The sequence below is a fragment of the Lepisosteus platostomus genome, chromosome 9 (assembly GCF_059453375.1).
Source record: "Lepisosteus platostomus isolate fLepPlt1 chromosome 9, fLepPlt1.hap1, whole genome shotgun sequence".
Classification (NCBI taxonomy): Eukaryota; Metazoa; Chordata; class Actinopteri; order Semionotiformes; family Lepisosteidae; genus Lepisosteus; species Lepisosteus platostomus.
Genome location: NC_142619.1, coordinates 3,419,337 through 3,433,176, shown reverse-complemented (window position 1 = coordinate 3,433,176; position 13,840 = coordinate 3,419,337). Strand labels below are relative to the sequence as shown.

The window sequence follows — 13,840 nt, the reverse complement described above, 5'->3', positions numbered from 1 at the left end:
TCACGCTGGTGGGCGAATCGGCCTTGGTGTGTGTGTGTGTGTGTGTGCGTGCGTGCGTGCGTGCGTGCGTGCGTGTTTGCCCTGCACCGGACTGACATCCCACCCAGGGTGTATCCTGCCTTTAAGACGTAGCTGGGTGAGATCCCCCAGTCAGGACAGCAGGTACGTCTTTACACAAAGGGTGGCAAGGGTGTGGAACAAGCTGCCCAGCCAGTGGGTGAAAGCCTTGAATCCATTAGCTACTAACTAAAACCAACAAAAGCAGGGATCGGAGACTCCAGTTATTCACCAGACCCTACACTCCAAAACGACGCAAAACAAGTGTTTTAAGCCCAGTTTTATTTAGACAAAATGTAGACATGTTTTTCTCAGTACTTTCACGGAGGAGTGTTGGGACAGGTAGGAGCTTATCACGCTGAAGGAAATCGGAAGTGCTTTTTGCCATCTCAGTAAAATGCAGATGAATGGGTTTTAAGCCCCAGATTAAAAAAAAAAAAAAAACACACCAGAGAGTTTCCAGCAAGGCCAGAAATTGGGAAGTGGTAGAGGTAGGCACAAACGATCTGCTACCAGCTCAGCTTTTCCGTTCTGTATTCACAACAGGTAGGGTCACTTGCTTTGTTAAGCGTCTTGGGGGCACCTTTGTTGTGAAAGGCGCTATATAAAAATTAATTGAATCGAATTCTGCTTGAGCCTAGCGCCCTGCACTTTCTTAAGCGCCAACAGCAAACTGTACCTCGGGGGGAAAAAACTTTTTTAAATGTCAACATAGAGTGTGGCTTGAAACGCCTTCTACACTGGAATTCTGAACTTGCTTTGGTTGAGCGGATGGCTATAAAAAAAATAAAAATAAACTTGGAACTCACTACCAAAGTTCCTAATAAAAGGGGTTCCAAATCCTCTTGGGACTGCATTCCAGGTGCTCAAAATTACCTAAGCAAAGCCTCAAGTGAGCAAACAAACTGCATGACTGAAAGACTTATTTCTACTAACAAATTGGGGAATTTATCATCTTCTGGAATTTCGAAGCTCAGCAGGTAACTGACCGTTCCCCCCTGGCCTTTACCCCTCATGGCCTCCTAATAACCCCCCTCTCTGAACTGGCTCCATCCCTCTGCTCTCCTCCCCACTGAGAGCTGGTGTGTGTGAGAGGACTGGAGCGTCATCCAGGTGGGGCTGCACACTGGTGGGGGTAGTGGGATTCCCCCTGACCTGGGAAGAGCTCGGAGTGGAGGGTCCGGAGAAGTGTTATTGAAGTGGAAGTGTTTAAGAGCTGAAACGAGTTAAACAGTTCAAAAGAATCCTGTAATTATGAGGTCAATGAAGGGTTTGGCGGTGTGACTGAGCTGGGCTGTCTTATGCAACGCAACAAGAGCATCGTCATGAGGGCAACAGAATTCCCCCCAACACTGGAGTGGGGGGCAGCCTGGGAGAAACCACTCTCCCTTCTCCTCAATACTCGGCGTTAAATGGATAGTCCTTATGCTTCACAGCCCTGGAACAAAACAAAACGGGAAAAAAAAAAAATGAAGAGCGAGCTCATCAAAACCTCTAACCCAAAAAACGTGTGGGATCCACACAAGTGGATTCTCTTTACAATACACAGGACGCAGAGGATCGCCATCTTTGTCCATCTTTGTTTAGGGGACTCCCAGGCAACTGGCCACGAAGATTTCTAGGAAATCCACAAACCCCAAGACGCAAGCTCGGAGCATCTCGGGCTCCAATCGCTAACTATCCTCAGCACACATCGAACCCCGATTCAGATTTGCCAATTCTACGCTTTCTGCTGGGAGCCCAAGACTTCTGCTTGCTTTTGTTTGTTTTTTTCAATTGCCTCCTCCCCCCCTTGTCGTCGTGAACCTCACAATCGAGATTGACTCAAAGCGCGGTTTGGCTACTGAATTGACTCGGGGCCCCTATCTTCACATCCTGCCACCACACGTTAAGAAACGGGAGAGGGGAGTTATGCCCTACTTTCATAAAAACACACCAGCCACTTCGCTGAAATAAGCAGCAGTTTGCTGGACAGCGGGGGCGCGGCCCAGACAGTGCTCTGTAAGGCCTTCTGCAACTTGAAACAATCTGGGTCAGCAGTCCTGCCCAATTCTGTGCTCGTTCCTGGCTGGAACCTGAAATGCGAGGGCTGTGTGATGAATTCTTCGAGTGTTATTTCACAAAGAAAAACACCTCTGGCAGCAGTCTGCTCTGCCAGAGACAGGACAGATTTTCTGATTCAACCTTGCGTAGCGTCGTCATCATGACGACAAGGGGGGGCGTCATTAAAAAAAGCAAGCAGAACACTTGGGCTCCCTGCTGAAGTGTAGATTTGGCATATCTGAATCTGGGGTGCACAGAAAACAGGGCTCTATATCAGGATTTAGACTGCCGATATACAGTACAGAGCCTGTAGAAAGGCTGTACGCCAAACGCTCAGTAAGGAGGATCGAGCCAACACGCCCAAATCTAGGTGCTATACATTATGCCAGCAGCCATATCACCCTGCAACTCCCAGCTGACAAACCCCACTGGAGCCCAGCAGGGGTGAGCCTGGCCAGTACCTGGAGGGGAGACTCCTGGGAAAGCTGAGGCTGCTGCTGGGAGAGGCGTGAGTGGGGCCAGCAGGGGGCGCTCACCCTGCGGTCTGTGTGGGTCCTCATGCCCCAGTATAGTGACGGGGACACTAGACTGTCAAAAAGGCGCCGTCCTTCGGATGAGACGTCAAACCGAGGTCCTGACTCTCTGTGGTCATTAACAATCCCAGGGTGTCTCTCGACAAGAGTAGGGGTGTCACCCCAGTGTCCTGGCCAAATTCCCCCCCCTGGCCTTTACCCATCATGGCCTCCTAATAACCCCCCTCTCTGAACTGGCTCCATCCCTCTGCTCTCCTCCCCACTGAGAGCTGGTGTGTGTGAGAGGACTGGAGCATCATCCAGGTGGAGAGTCCAGAAGAGAGCTATGTAAGAGTCAGCAATTATTATCCTTTGTATAGACCGATCTACACAGAATTACGGACGTAATTCAAGCAAAAGTTGTTTCCACAATGTACTCACTAAGGGCTGTGGATATACACCCTGTAGGCAACCCGTTTTTCTAGGTTTTCATCTGTACTGACTTTCCAAAATGACTGAGCACCTCTTTTCGCACTTGGAAGGTGGGGAGGTGCCACACATTTTCACAAATAAAATAAAAATCCATGACTTGCTGCATCTTGCCTTCAGGTTGGTAGGCTGCAAGACTGTGTTACTTTGGAAAGAGTGTGTAAACCTACAGGCACTCAGGAAGAAAAAAAGACCCCCATCACATCACAACCGCCGAACTCCACCAAAGTAGCCCTTAAGATGCATTTAATTTAATCAGTCAGCAATGGGACTGCAAGAGATGTGATGGGGCATGATAATCTAACAGGGGACAGTTCAGTCCAGTCTGGTCACCCAGTTTCACAGCTCTGGGTTAGGGTTAGGGTTAGGGTACCCTATCCCACCTGAATCCAAACGCCATTTTGATAGATCAGGCATAGCTCCTTCCTCACTCCATGGGCGAGACCCAAACTGCTGCAAATCCAGCACCCTGCCCTGGCCTGGAGAACGTCTCCCCACTTACCACTGCATCGGACAGGCCCTCCAGTTCCTGTTCAGGCTCAGGATGGTCTTCATGTCCTCCCCGTCGAGCTCGAAATCAAAGACCTGCCGCGCCAGAGGAAGAATTCAAATCGCGCTCCTGCGGGACAGGTCCCGACAGGGGCAAACGCTTCACGCTGGGAAACGAGAACCAGTCACTGGAGCCAGCTGGGTTCCGGGGACTTGACATGCCGTCCAGCTGCAGAATCTGGGACTTGGGAGAGCCCTGCTTCTCCAGATCTTAAGGTGCCAGTTTCAGTTGCTTCATACGTGTTTGCCTTAGTCTATAATGACTGCATTCCCATGCCGTTGATGGAAATCTCTACTCGTTACAGAAATGTGTTCGTCTGGCTGACGGATTAATGTGTTTAATGTTTTTTAATGTTTCTTTATTAGCCCTATACAATTTCTTGCATTAGGAATGTGTCTTTTCGCATACCCCAGCTTTTCTCCAGGGAGACACAGACACAGAGACAGGGAGAGAAGCTTGGGGTCAGAGCGCAGGGTCTGCCATTGTACGGCGCCCCTGGAGCAGTTGGGGTTAAGGGCCTTGCTCAGGGGCCCAACGGAGTAGGATTCCTCTGCCGGCCGCGGGATTTGAACCGGCAACCTTCCAGCCACAGGCGCAGATCCTTAGCCACAGAGCCACCGCTCCACCCCTAGATTAGGCTAGATGTACACTGCTGTGACGTTATGAGTAGCTCAAACACACCGGTAAAAGTTTGGAAACCAGGTGAAAAGCAGTTCGATACAGTTGCAGAAAATATTTAACCAGATGAACAAGGTACTTTTCTACTTGCACTCAGTTCTGCCATTAACTTATCTCCCCCTCTCCCTCTGGGAAGCGTTATAGGAGCACAAAAGGCACAAACTTCCCAATTCAGAGACAGTTTCTTCCCACGAGCTGTCAGATTACTGAACCACCGGCTCACACCGAGATTTTATTTCTCCGCACGCTGCTAGTCTGACTTTTTTTGTTTTAAGTCGGATGTTACTTAACCTGTTGTTGCTGCTGCTGCTGTTCTGTGTTGATGTTTTTGGCGATTCCTTTAATGTCTTTGTATTGGAGCTGATCCAGGCAAATAAGCCTTTCATGGCACTTGTGCAGATGACAGACTGAACTGAACCAATTCAGTAATGCTTACATGCATCTTTGGTGCAAGACACATTCCGGACAAGACACTAGCTCATTGTGGTGTCGTCCCCCCCCCTCCCAACGAAGTCCATTACCTGGAAATTCGCCCGGATGCGCTCGGGGTTGCTGGACTTGGGAATAACGATGACGTTCCTCTGGATGTGGAAACGGATCAGCACCTGAGGAGACGGGACGGGGAAACGTTGTGGGGCTGGTCTGCTACACCACCCCCGCTGACCAGTCCAGGGGCATCAGGCCTCACCCCGAGTTGTCCAAAGTCCCGCTATACGTACCAGTACCAAAACCACACACCGCTACGTTTGTGAAGGAACTCGGGCCAATTGGGAGCCTGCAGAAGTATCATCGCAGGCTCGTGTTCAGCTGACTTGCCCTGACCCTTATCCATGCGATTCCCTCTGGATAGTGGCTGGTCAATCAGTCCAGAGCTGTCCAGTCCTATAGTAACACACAGTCCAAAGGTGGACGTATCCCACAGCTCTTGAGACCAGCGAGCCTGGATCAGCCACCAGACGTGCCCCGAGCTACACAAAGACATCGCAACTTCCAGACGACTACATGAGATGTTCTCCCCGTTTTTCCCCCCACCGACACCTGAACTTAGTCCGATTTCCATCAACGCTTGGAAAAATGTGCTCTCACCTGAGCAGGGGCCTTCTTGTGCTTCTCCGCGATGACCTGGATCTTCGGATCTTTCAGCAGAGAGGGGTCATCTGGCTTGGCCCTGGGGGAAATATCAGCATGAAGCTGTCACTTCATCTCCCAAAAGCAATACTCCACACCCTTCCATCTTTTCTATGTAAAAGACCCTGGCAATATCTTTGTTGAAAAGTAACACAGTAATACACAAAATCACCCCTCCCCCAGTTTAGAATTTCACAAAGAGCAGACGTTTCATGAGCGAATGAATGAAACGTGTCGCCTTTTTAACCCCGTAAATGTGTGCTCCTCGGTTAAAAATGCCAGGTAGCACTCAGACCACAGTGCCGTTTCCAAAATTTCCATTGTGTCCCTTGGTTATCTTCTGACAGGGTATTTTCTTCGAAGACTTCCCCATCAATGAGTTTGTTCTGCCTATACAACTCCCTTCTGTGTAGAGGTAACAGACTTGCAGTCCCACAGCTAGATCTCGCTAAAAAAAGTGAAGTAGATAGATAGATACTTTATTGATCCCGTGAGGGAAATTGCAGTGCAACAGCAGCTTAACACAGACAACACAAACACAGTGTAACGAATGATACAATAATAACAATAGTACAATACATACAATCCAATCAGTCCAGTGAGGGGTGCACGAAAAGAGTTACTCACAGTCCGGACACACAAAGAACAAACTAGAACAGAACAGTACACAGAAAAACCGTATCACACATATGAATATAAATATAGATGTAAATATAGATATAGCTATAAATATAGATATAGATGTATTGCACAGGTCCCTGGCATATATTGCACAGAAAACGGTTGTAGACGGGAAAAGAAAAGAAAGAGAACAGATGTAGCAGGAGATGTGTAGATGTGTTCAGTCCAGAAACAGGTCACTGTCGATGTTGCCTCTGCCCAGACGCAAGGTGGATGCGTTGTACAAGTCTTATGGCAGAAGGCCAGAATGACCTCCCTGTTAACTAACTCTCTTAAGTAACTCTCTTCTCTCCTCTCCTGTGACACTGCTGTGCTGTCTTCTCTGTTGTACATACATCAGAAAGACGACGGAAACTAAAATGATCCCGCAGCTAGGATCACACCTCACAACCCCGGCGTCCTGGCTAAATTTCCCATTGGCCCTCACCAATCATGGCCTCCTAATAATCCCCCTCTATGAATTGGCTTCATTACTCTGCCCTCCTCCCCACTGAGAGCTGGTGTGTGGGGAGCGTTCTGGCGCACTATGGCTGCCGTCGCATCATCCAGGTGGGGCTGCACACTGGTGGTGGTGGAGGGGATCCCCATTACCTGTAAAGCGCTTTGAGTGGAGTGTCCAGAAAAGCGCTATATAAGTGTAAGCAATTATTATTATAAACGACAGACTTCTTTTCTTCTAAATTCTCTCTATTCATTGTCGGTTTCATTTCACACCTCTCTTCACCCATCCTGACTTCACACTACCTGATTGGCCAGCCCTGCTCCTGCCTCCTGCTCCTCCTCTCTCCCAGCTTTTGTTCTTCCGCTACATTACCTTCGCTGACTGCCCTGTCTCTCTCACACCTGAAGAAGGCTCCGCGGCCGAAACGTTGTGTTTTCTTCTCTTTTAAGTGTGGAATAAACCTATGACTTGTTCCTTCGCCGTCTTCTCTGTTGGTAATGTTTGTCTTCCTCGTTGCAATGTTGGATGAGACTGCGTCATCAAATAAAGTTTCCTCCACCCCCCAGGCGATAATAAAGCTGGGATTGCACTGCTGGGGTTTGAAGAACAGGAGCGACAACAAACACACGTCCCAACAAAAACACGCAGGGGCGCTGTCCTCACCAGGATCTGTCAGGCGAGCCCAGGGGGCTGTACGCCGTCACAGTGATGCCTTTGGAGTGGCAGTAGCTGATCAGCTTTTCCTGGGTCAGGTAGGGGTGGCACTCGATCTGCAACACAGGGAATGTCCTTGAATACAGGGAACTGCAGCTCCAGAAAAAAATCTTACCCGATAAAGAGATAAGATCAGATCAGATCACTTTATTGGCTATATACAGTGTCTTGCATGAGGAATTTGTCTTGTTCACAGACCCCAGCTTGCTCTCCGTGAGACACACAGACAGGGAGAGAGAAGCTGGGGGTCAGAGCGCAGGGTCGGCCATTTATACGGTGCCCCTGGAGCAGCTGGGGTGAAGGGCCTCGCTCAGGGGGGCCCCAACGGAGTAGGATTCCTCTGCTGGGCCGCGGGATTTGAACCGGCAACCTCCCGGCCACAGGCGCAGGTCCCGAGCCACAGAGCCACCGCCCCGCTGAATCGCAAGTCGGTGAAACACGAGGAACCCCACGGGCCAAAAACGTTCTCTTCGCACGAGGGACGCACATTGGAGGGTTAAGGAACTGGCTCTCGCGCGCACTGGTGGGCATCTGGGGTCAGGGAGGGAGATTCTGTGCGCCACACTTTAATTAAAACAGGTTCTCTCCATCACAAAGGGGGAGAAAACTACGTTTCCGGGCCCACAGACGGTAGACGCTGCTCGTTAGGCACTGACGGGAAAAAACGCGCGACTGCAAGAGAACTATCTCCCGGACAGCAGGTGTGCAAACGGGCGACGAGGCTGCTGGGAAACTGCAGGGCACCCCAATTCCCAAGCCGTCCCCACCCCAGATTAATTAGGATCCAGCACCAGGAGCTAAAGACGGCAGTATAGCACATGGGAAGCGCAACACATCAGAAATGAAGAAACAGAGGAGCCGATGACAAACTGCTCCCCTGGGACAACCGGAACGAGCACGTCAGATTTAACAGTGCCGGGAGCAGACAAGAGGAAATGAACGTTCCTACTTTCGGAAAACTGTTGGTAGCTGGTTGTGGGGGGAGGGGAATGAACTGCCTGGTGCCTGGCTGAAAATAAAACAGTGCGGTCTGTTCCAATGCCATTATTAGCTCATTACTCCAGGCTGGCAGGGAACACAGGGGTTCTCCGAGCATCGTGGGATAGCGACACCAGGGCTTCTTAGACTGAACGAGCCACGGGTACCTCAGGGAACACACGCCTCCGAGGGGCTCTCAAGACCCTATTTTCGGGAAGCGGCCGTGCTCTCTAGGCAGGCGAGACGTGCGCGGAGCCGAAGGTGACCTTAACCTAAAAAGGCCTGCGGCTGCCATGGTAACGAAAGCGTCGAGCTCTGAATCAAGCGTTTACATTTTCCGCCCCCCTCTTTAGTTTTCGGTGACTTTCTTTTTTTCCCCTCCTTAGACATCTCGAGGTAAAGCATCGAAGTGCTGAACGTAATATTGCGTTTCAAATAAAACAGGTATGAAACATGCTGTCTTTGCACAAATGGGACACCGCAGGGCTCTCAGAGTGCTTGTGGGAGGTCCTGTGTCATCTTACGTCACGGGTGTTGGGATTCTGTACAAAGCAAGTCGATCGCTGCACGGCCACCGCAACGTTTCTACTTTTCAAAGGGATTACAAATCATTTTAAACGATCACCCGCTGACGCAATATTTCTACTACGCGACAGGAATTGAATTTGCAGTTTTATTATAATTTACGCTGCGCGCCGCCAGAATGGAGAACCCCAGACCCCAGAACAGGACTCCTACCTGGTTGTTGGCGGGTTTATACTTTAAACCAGGCTTGTTCAGCAACCTCTCGATCTGATCGTGGTTGAAGTTGGACACTCCGATGGCCTTCGCCAGACCAGCGTCCACCAGCTCCTCCATGCCCTGAGGACACAGACTCCGGGGTTGATGCTCTTCCTCAGACAGTCGGAGCAGAGTTTGAACCCCAAAACCATGATTAGCATCAGCCTGGTACGTCCCATTTGGTTATGGCCGAACTGTACCATGTCTAGCCTACACCCCTCCCAGTGTCACAGTCCTCTGAAGGACTGTACCATCTCTACTCTACACCCCTCCCAGTGTCACAGTCCTCTGACGGACTGTACCATCTCCACTCTACACCCCTCCCAGTGTCACAGTCCTCTGACGGACTGTACCATCTCCACTCTACACCCCTCCCAGCATCACGGTCCTCTGAAAGACTGTACCATCTCCACTCGACACCCCTGCCAGCATCACGGTCCTCTGAAGGACTGTACCATCTCCACTCTACACCCCTACCAGCATCACGGTCCTCTGAAAGACTGTATCATCTCTACTCTACACCCCTGCCAGCATCACGGTCCTCTGAAGGACTGTACCATCTCCACTCTACACCCCTCCCAGCGTCACGGTCCTCTGACGGACTGTACCATCTCCACTCTACACCCCTCCCAGCGTCACAGTCCTGACGGACTGTACCATCTCTACTCTACACCCCTCCCAGCGTCACGGTCCTCTGACGGACTGTACCACCTCTATTTTATACTCCTCCTTTGGAGCGCGCTCAGAGTAGGGACACGGGCCAAAAAGCTTTCTGAATCCCACCTCCCAAGTGTCCACGAAGTCGGAGTTGTCCGAAATGGTCAGCCCATTCTCGTCCATAGGAAAATCCCCTGAACCGGCCTGCAGAAGCAAAACAACCTGGAGTCATGGAAGAGAACAGGCACCAGCGAACGTCTGTGAGACCGCTGTGAAGTAAGTGGCATTTTCTGAGATCTTTATTAGGCCTCGTGCACCGAGCCAGTTACAGAACCAACGCCATCCCATCCTGCAATCTGGGCTGTGCGAAACCGCCTAGTCTCGAGCCACTGCGGAGGAGTTATCTGCGGTCCAGGAAGTGTCTCTGAGCACATGTGCTCCACCAGCCTGGCATCCTCCCCCTCACTGGGACTCCCGATCTGTCCGTCTGCTTGAGCGCAGGCTCAGCGCTCTCCGCTGTGAACGCAATGGGGGGGGATTTTACGTGCGTCCTGAAGTGATCAACTCTCCCACGCTCGCTGGGCGATGAGGGTTTTTAAGGCCCGTCCGATACCGGAGTACGGCGGGGCTGTGTCAGGGAGACAGACGTCCTCATGGATTGATACGCTCATGGAACGGGGCTCAGCACACGCTGAGCCGGTTACAGGAGTGACATCATCACCAACCCCGCATTCTAGACAGTATACAGCTCTGCCAGGGCATTTGCTAGGAAAAGGACGCTGTGCAAGCCAGGACAACCAGGAGCGACTGGGCTTGATCTCGTCACACGTTTTAGATCACTAGGAATAACACCACCCAAGAGCTCCGTGCACTGAAAGGACTATGGAGCGTTTTAAGTCAGAGTGTGGCTGAACTCTCTTGGCTGAGGGCTGACCTCCTGTCCCAGGGGGACAAGCAGGCTGGGGGGACCCCCCCCCCCCAGTGGGAAGAGGAGGGACCCAGGGGCAGCTGCAGAGGAGGAGGAGAAGGAGACGTGTGCGAGGGAGAGAAGGGCATCTCGTACGGCATTGATAACTGTTTCAGGAGAGGAAAGGACGATGGCGGATTACCGACAGCCAAGCGCGACTGAATTTGGCCGCCGTCTTCCCTCCTGAACTTTCGTTATATAAACCCCAGAGAGCAAGCACCGTCCCCGCCGCGGGTACCGTTAGCCTTAGCTTGGACAGCGCTTGGACGTGGTCCAGCTACGAGGTCAGAGGTCAGAGGTCGCGGCGGACCCGTCACCTTGAAGCCCATGGGCCAGTGAACCAGGTACAGGTCCAGGTAGGCGAGCTTCAGGTCGGCCAGCGTCTTCTGACAGCCCTCCTTCACCAGCTGCTTGTCGTGGAAGGTGCACCAGAGCTGTGAGGAGGAGACGGGGAGAGCGTCAGAAGGGGCCAAAGCTGCATGACAGTTCTGATCCATGCTTTAATGGGTCACTTCTAAACACCCTCTCACGGTGACAACAGAGGCTGGTCAGAGCTGTGGTCAGACCATCAACCTTCCTGCAGGACTGCTTGGATTCAGAGCACCGCAGGGGAGACACTGTGCGCGCGCGTGCGTGTCAAAGATCCCTCTCGTATAGCAGTCTGATCCGCGCCGTATTTGACCGACCGGCACTGGATCAGATCTTGAAGTCTATGAAGTTAGAAGCCAGCAGCTACTGTATAACCCCCTGCAACTGACGTACCCCACTGGAGCTCAGCAGGTGTGAGCCTGGCCAGTACCTGGATGGGAGATGGGTGCTCACCCTGCAGTCTGTGTGGGCAAATTTCCCCCCCCTGGCCTTTACCCCCTCATGGCCTCCTAATAACCCCCCCTCTCTGAACTGGCTCCATCCCTCTGCTCTCCTCCCCACTGAGAGCTGGTGTGTGTGAGAGGACTGGAGCATCATCCAGGTGGGGCTGCACACTGGTGGGGGTAGTGGGATTCCCCCTGACCTGGGATGAGTGGAGGGTCCAGACAGGGGCTATAGAGGTGTAGGGAATAATGATATTATTATTATTATTAGAAGTCACCGTGTCTCTCGTCGGCACGATCAAGGGGCCTGTTCCGCAGGTGATACTCTCTCAGGTGTTCTCAGTCTCACATACAACAGGGGGTCTGTCTGAAAGGCACTCAGGCCAGGTCTCCTACCTTGCTGACGATGAAGAGGTCCTCTCTCTTCACCACGCCCTCCTGGATCTTCTGCTGAACGGCCTCCCCCACCTCGCCCTCGTTCTCGTACACCCTGGCGCAGTCAATGTGCCGGTAGCCGGCGTCGATGGCGGTCTTCACCGCCTGGCCCACCTCGCCTGGCTTGGCCTAGCGACAGGAGAACGCGCCGTTAAATCTGACCCCCCTTGGTGCAGTCCCAGCTCCGGATACACTCCCGGTCTGACCAGCGCCAGGTCGGATCTTGCGCTCCTTCGGGCATGCTTGAGCCCGTCCCGGCTAATTTCATTACCCAGCACCCCCGAGCCTATACCTCCAGGCTGGGCTAGACCCTGTACAGGACTGCACCCACTCACAAGGCACACAGGGAGTATGTCTTCAACAAGGTGGGAAGAAAACCGGGAGAACGTGCACGCTCCACACAGAAGGATCCCCCTTCGAAGCCAGACACCCACCGCCACCCCAATGAGCTTTTGAGGCAACGGTCACGTGCGACCGTGGCACCCAGCCCAAAATATTGGCCTCGACCGAGCTGCCGGGTGTTTGATTTTATCATCTCAGCAGTTCGTGGGATTAAGAGAAGGCGTTCAGACCACAACCCATTGTCGTACCGGCCCTAAAATGTCTACTGTGTTAGTGCTGAATAGTGTGCGTTTCTGGGCGGGGGGGGGGGTGTGGGGAGGGGGCTGTTTTCAACCCAGAGAGAAAGAAAACACGCGGGTGGGGCCGAGCCCCGGAGCGCTGTTCACGCCGACAGCGATTTGCAGACTCTATACATCTGCCACCCCTGACGCGCCCCGAACTCGAAACGGTACAGCTGCTCGGACGCTTTGGGAACGTTGCCGGGAACCTTCCCAGTACCATACAGCTATGCCACCACCACCACCCCCTCCTAGCACCCGCCTGTCAAGAAACTTCATGCACGAGTGACTTAACAGCAGTCGACAAAAAAAAAAACGCACACGTCAAACCGAGATCACCTGACACAAGCGGAACTTTAATGACCCACATACACGCAGGAGCAGATGCGATTTTATTTCATTTTATTTTTTAAGGTCAACGCACATGCATGCTTGCTTATGCAACAAAAAGTCCTCGGCTCGAACACCCTCCTACCTTCCAAGTCCCCAGCCCCAGAATGGGCATCTTCGCACCCGTGTTCAGCTCCACGCAGGTCGCCATCGTTGCAGGCAGCGAGATCTAGAGCTCCGATTTGCCGGCGAGCAGCTTTGCGCCGCTTTTCCTCTCCCCCACAAATGGCCAGGCTGCACCGGGGAACTGCCGACGATCTCTGCACCCTGTGCCGAAGTGGAACCCTTCCGATAAGCTTTTCTGATGAGAGGCGGGGCGGATTGGTACTCTCGTATGACGGTGTGCCCTCAGGGCCAAACCACGCGTGGAAAAACGGCGAAGGTCGTCGCCGCCCCCCCGCCCTTAACGAGAAATGAAGTTATGTGGGTCCCCCCCCAGAAATAAATAAAAAAAAAACAAACAGAAGACGATACACAACAGTACTGAGCAGAAACAGCGGTCCAAGCTAAAAAAAAAAACACAAGACGCAGAACGGAAGATGACCCTTTTCGCACAAATTGATCAAGTAGGGTGACCATATTTTGGTTTTCAAAAAAGAGCACGGTGGGGGTAATCTTTATTACTTTTTCTAATAAAAAAAAATCAGTTTAAACTCTCTAAACCCCATTACTCAAATCTCGAAGAAAAAAAACTACACCCTTGAGCAATGGACTCAAAAAAAAAATAAACAGGTGAACAGGTGAACTCACCGAAACTAAAATTATTCTGCAGCTAGGATCACACATTCTCCCTTCCCTTAACGACAGACTACTGTTCTTTTACATTTTCTCCATTCATTGGAAGTTTCATTTCACACCTCTCTGCACCCATTCTGACTTCACACCTCTTGATTGGCCTCTCTCTGTC

The 13,840-nt window shown here is 51.8% G+C and overlaps 1 protein-coding gene and 1 long non-coding RNA gene across 2 annotated transcripts in view; one reads left to right on the top strand and one right to left on the bottom strand.

The window, feature by feature from the left end:
• Window positions 1-322: 322 nt before the first annotated feature.
• LOC148654415 (aldo-keto reductase family 1 member B1-like) lies at window positions 323-13,235 on the bottom strand. Its single transcript, XM_088646534.1, has 10 exons — window positions 13,019-13,235; window positions 11,885-12,052; window positions 10,994-11,110; window positions 9,836-9,913; window positions 9,011-9,133; window positions 7,244-7,350; window positions 5,416-5,497; window positions 4,851-4,934; window positions 3,604-3,686; window positions 323-1,495 (listed from the first exon to the last, which is right to left on the bottom strand). The coding sequence occupies exons 1-10, from the start codon at window positions 13,082-13,084 to the stop codon at window positions 1,453-1,455; spliced, it is 951 nt and encodes a 316-aa protein (XP_088502660.1). The 5' UTR covers window positions 13,085-13,235; the 3' UTR covers window positions 323-1,452.
• The window catches only part of LOC148654406 (uncharacterized), a 127,180-nt gene continuing 115,874 nt past the window's right edge, over window positions 2,535-13,840 (top strand). Inside the window, exon 1 of the long non-coding RNA XR_015941389.1 lies at window positions 2,535-2,960. This is a non-coding gene — a long non-coding RNA (uncharacterized LOC148654406). The remainder of the gene's footprint in view (window positions 2,961-13,840) is intronic.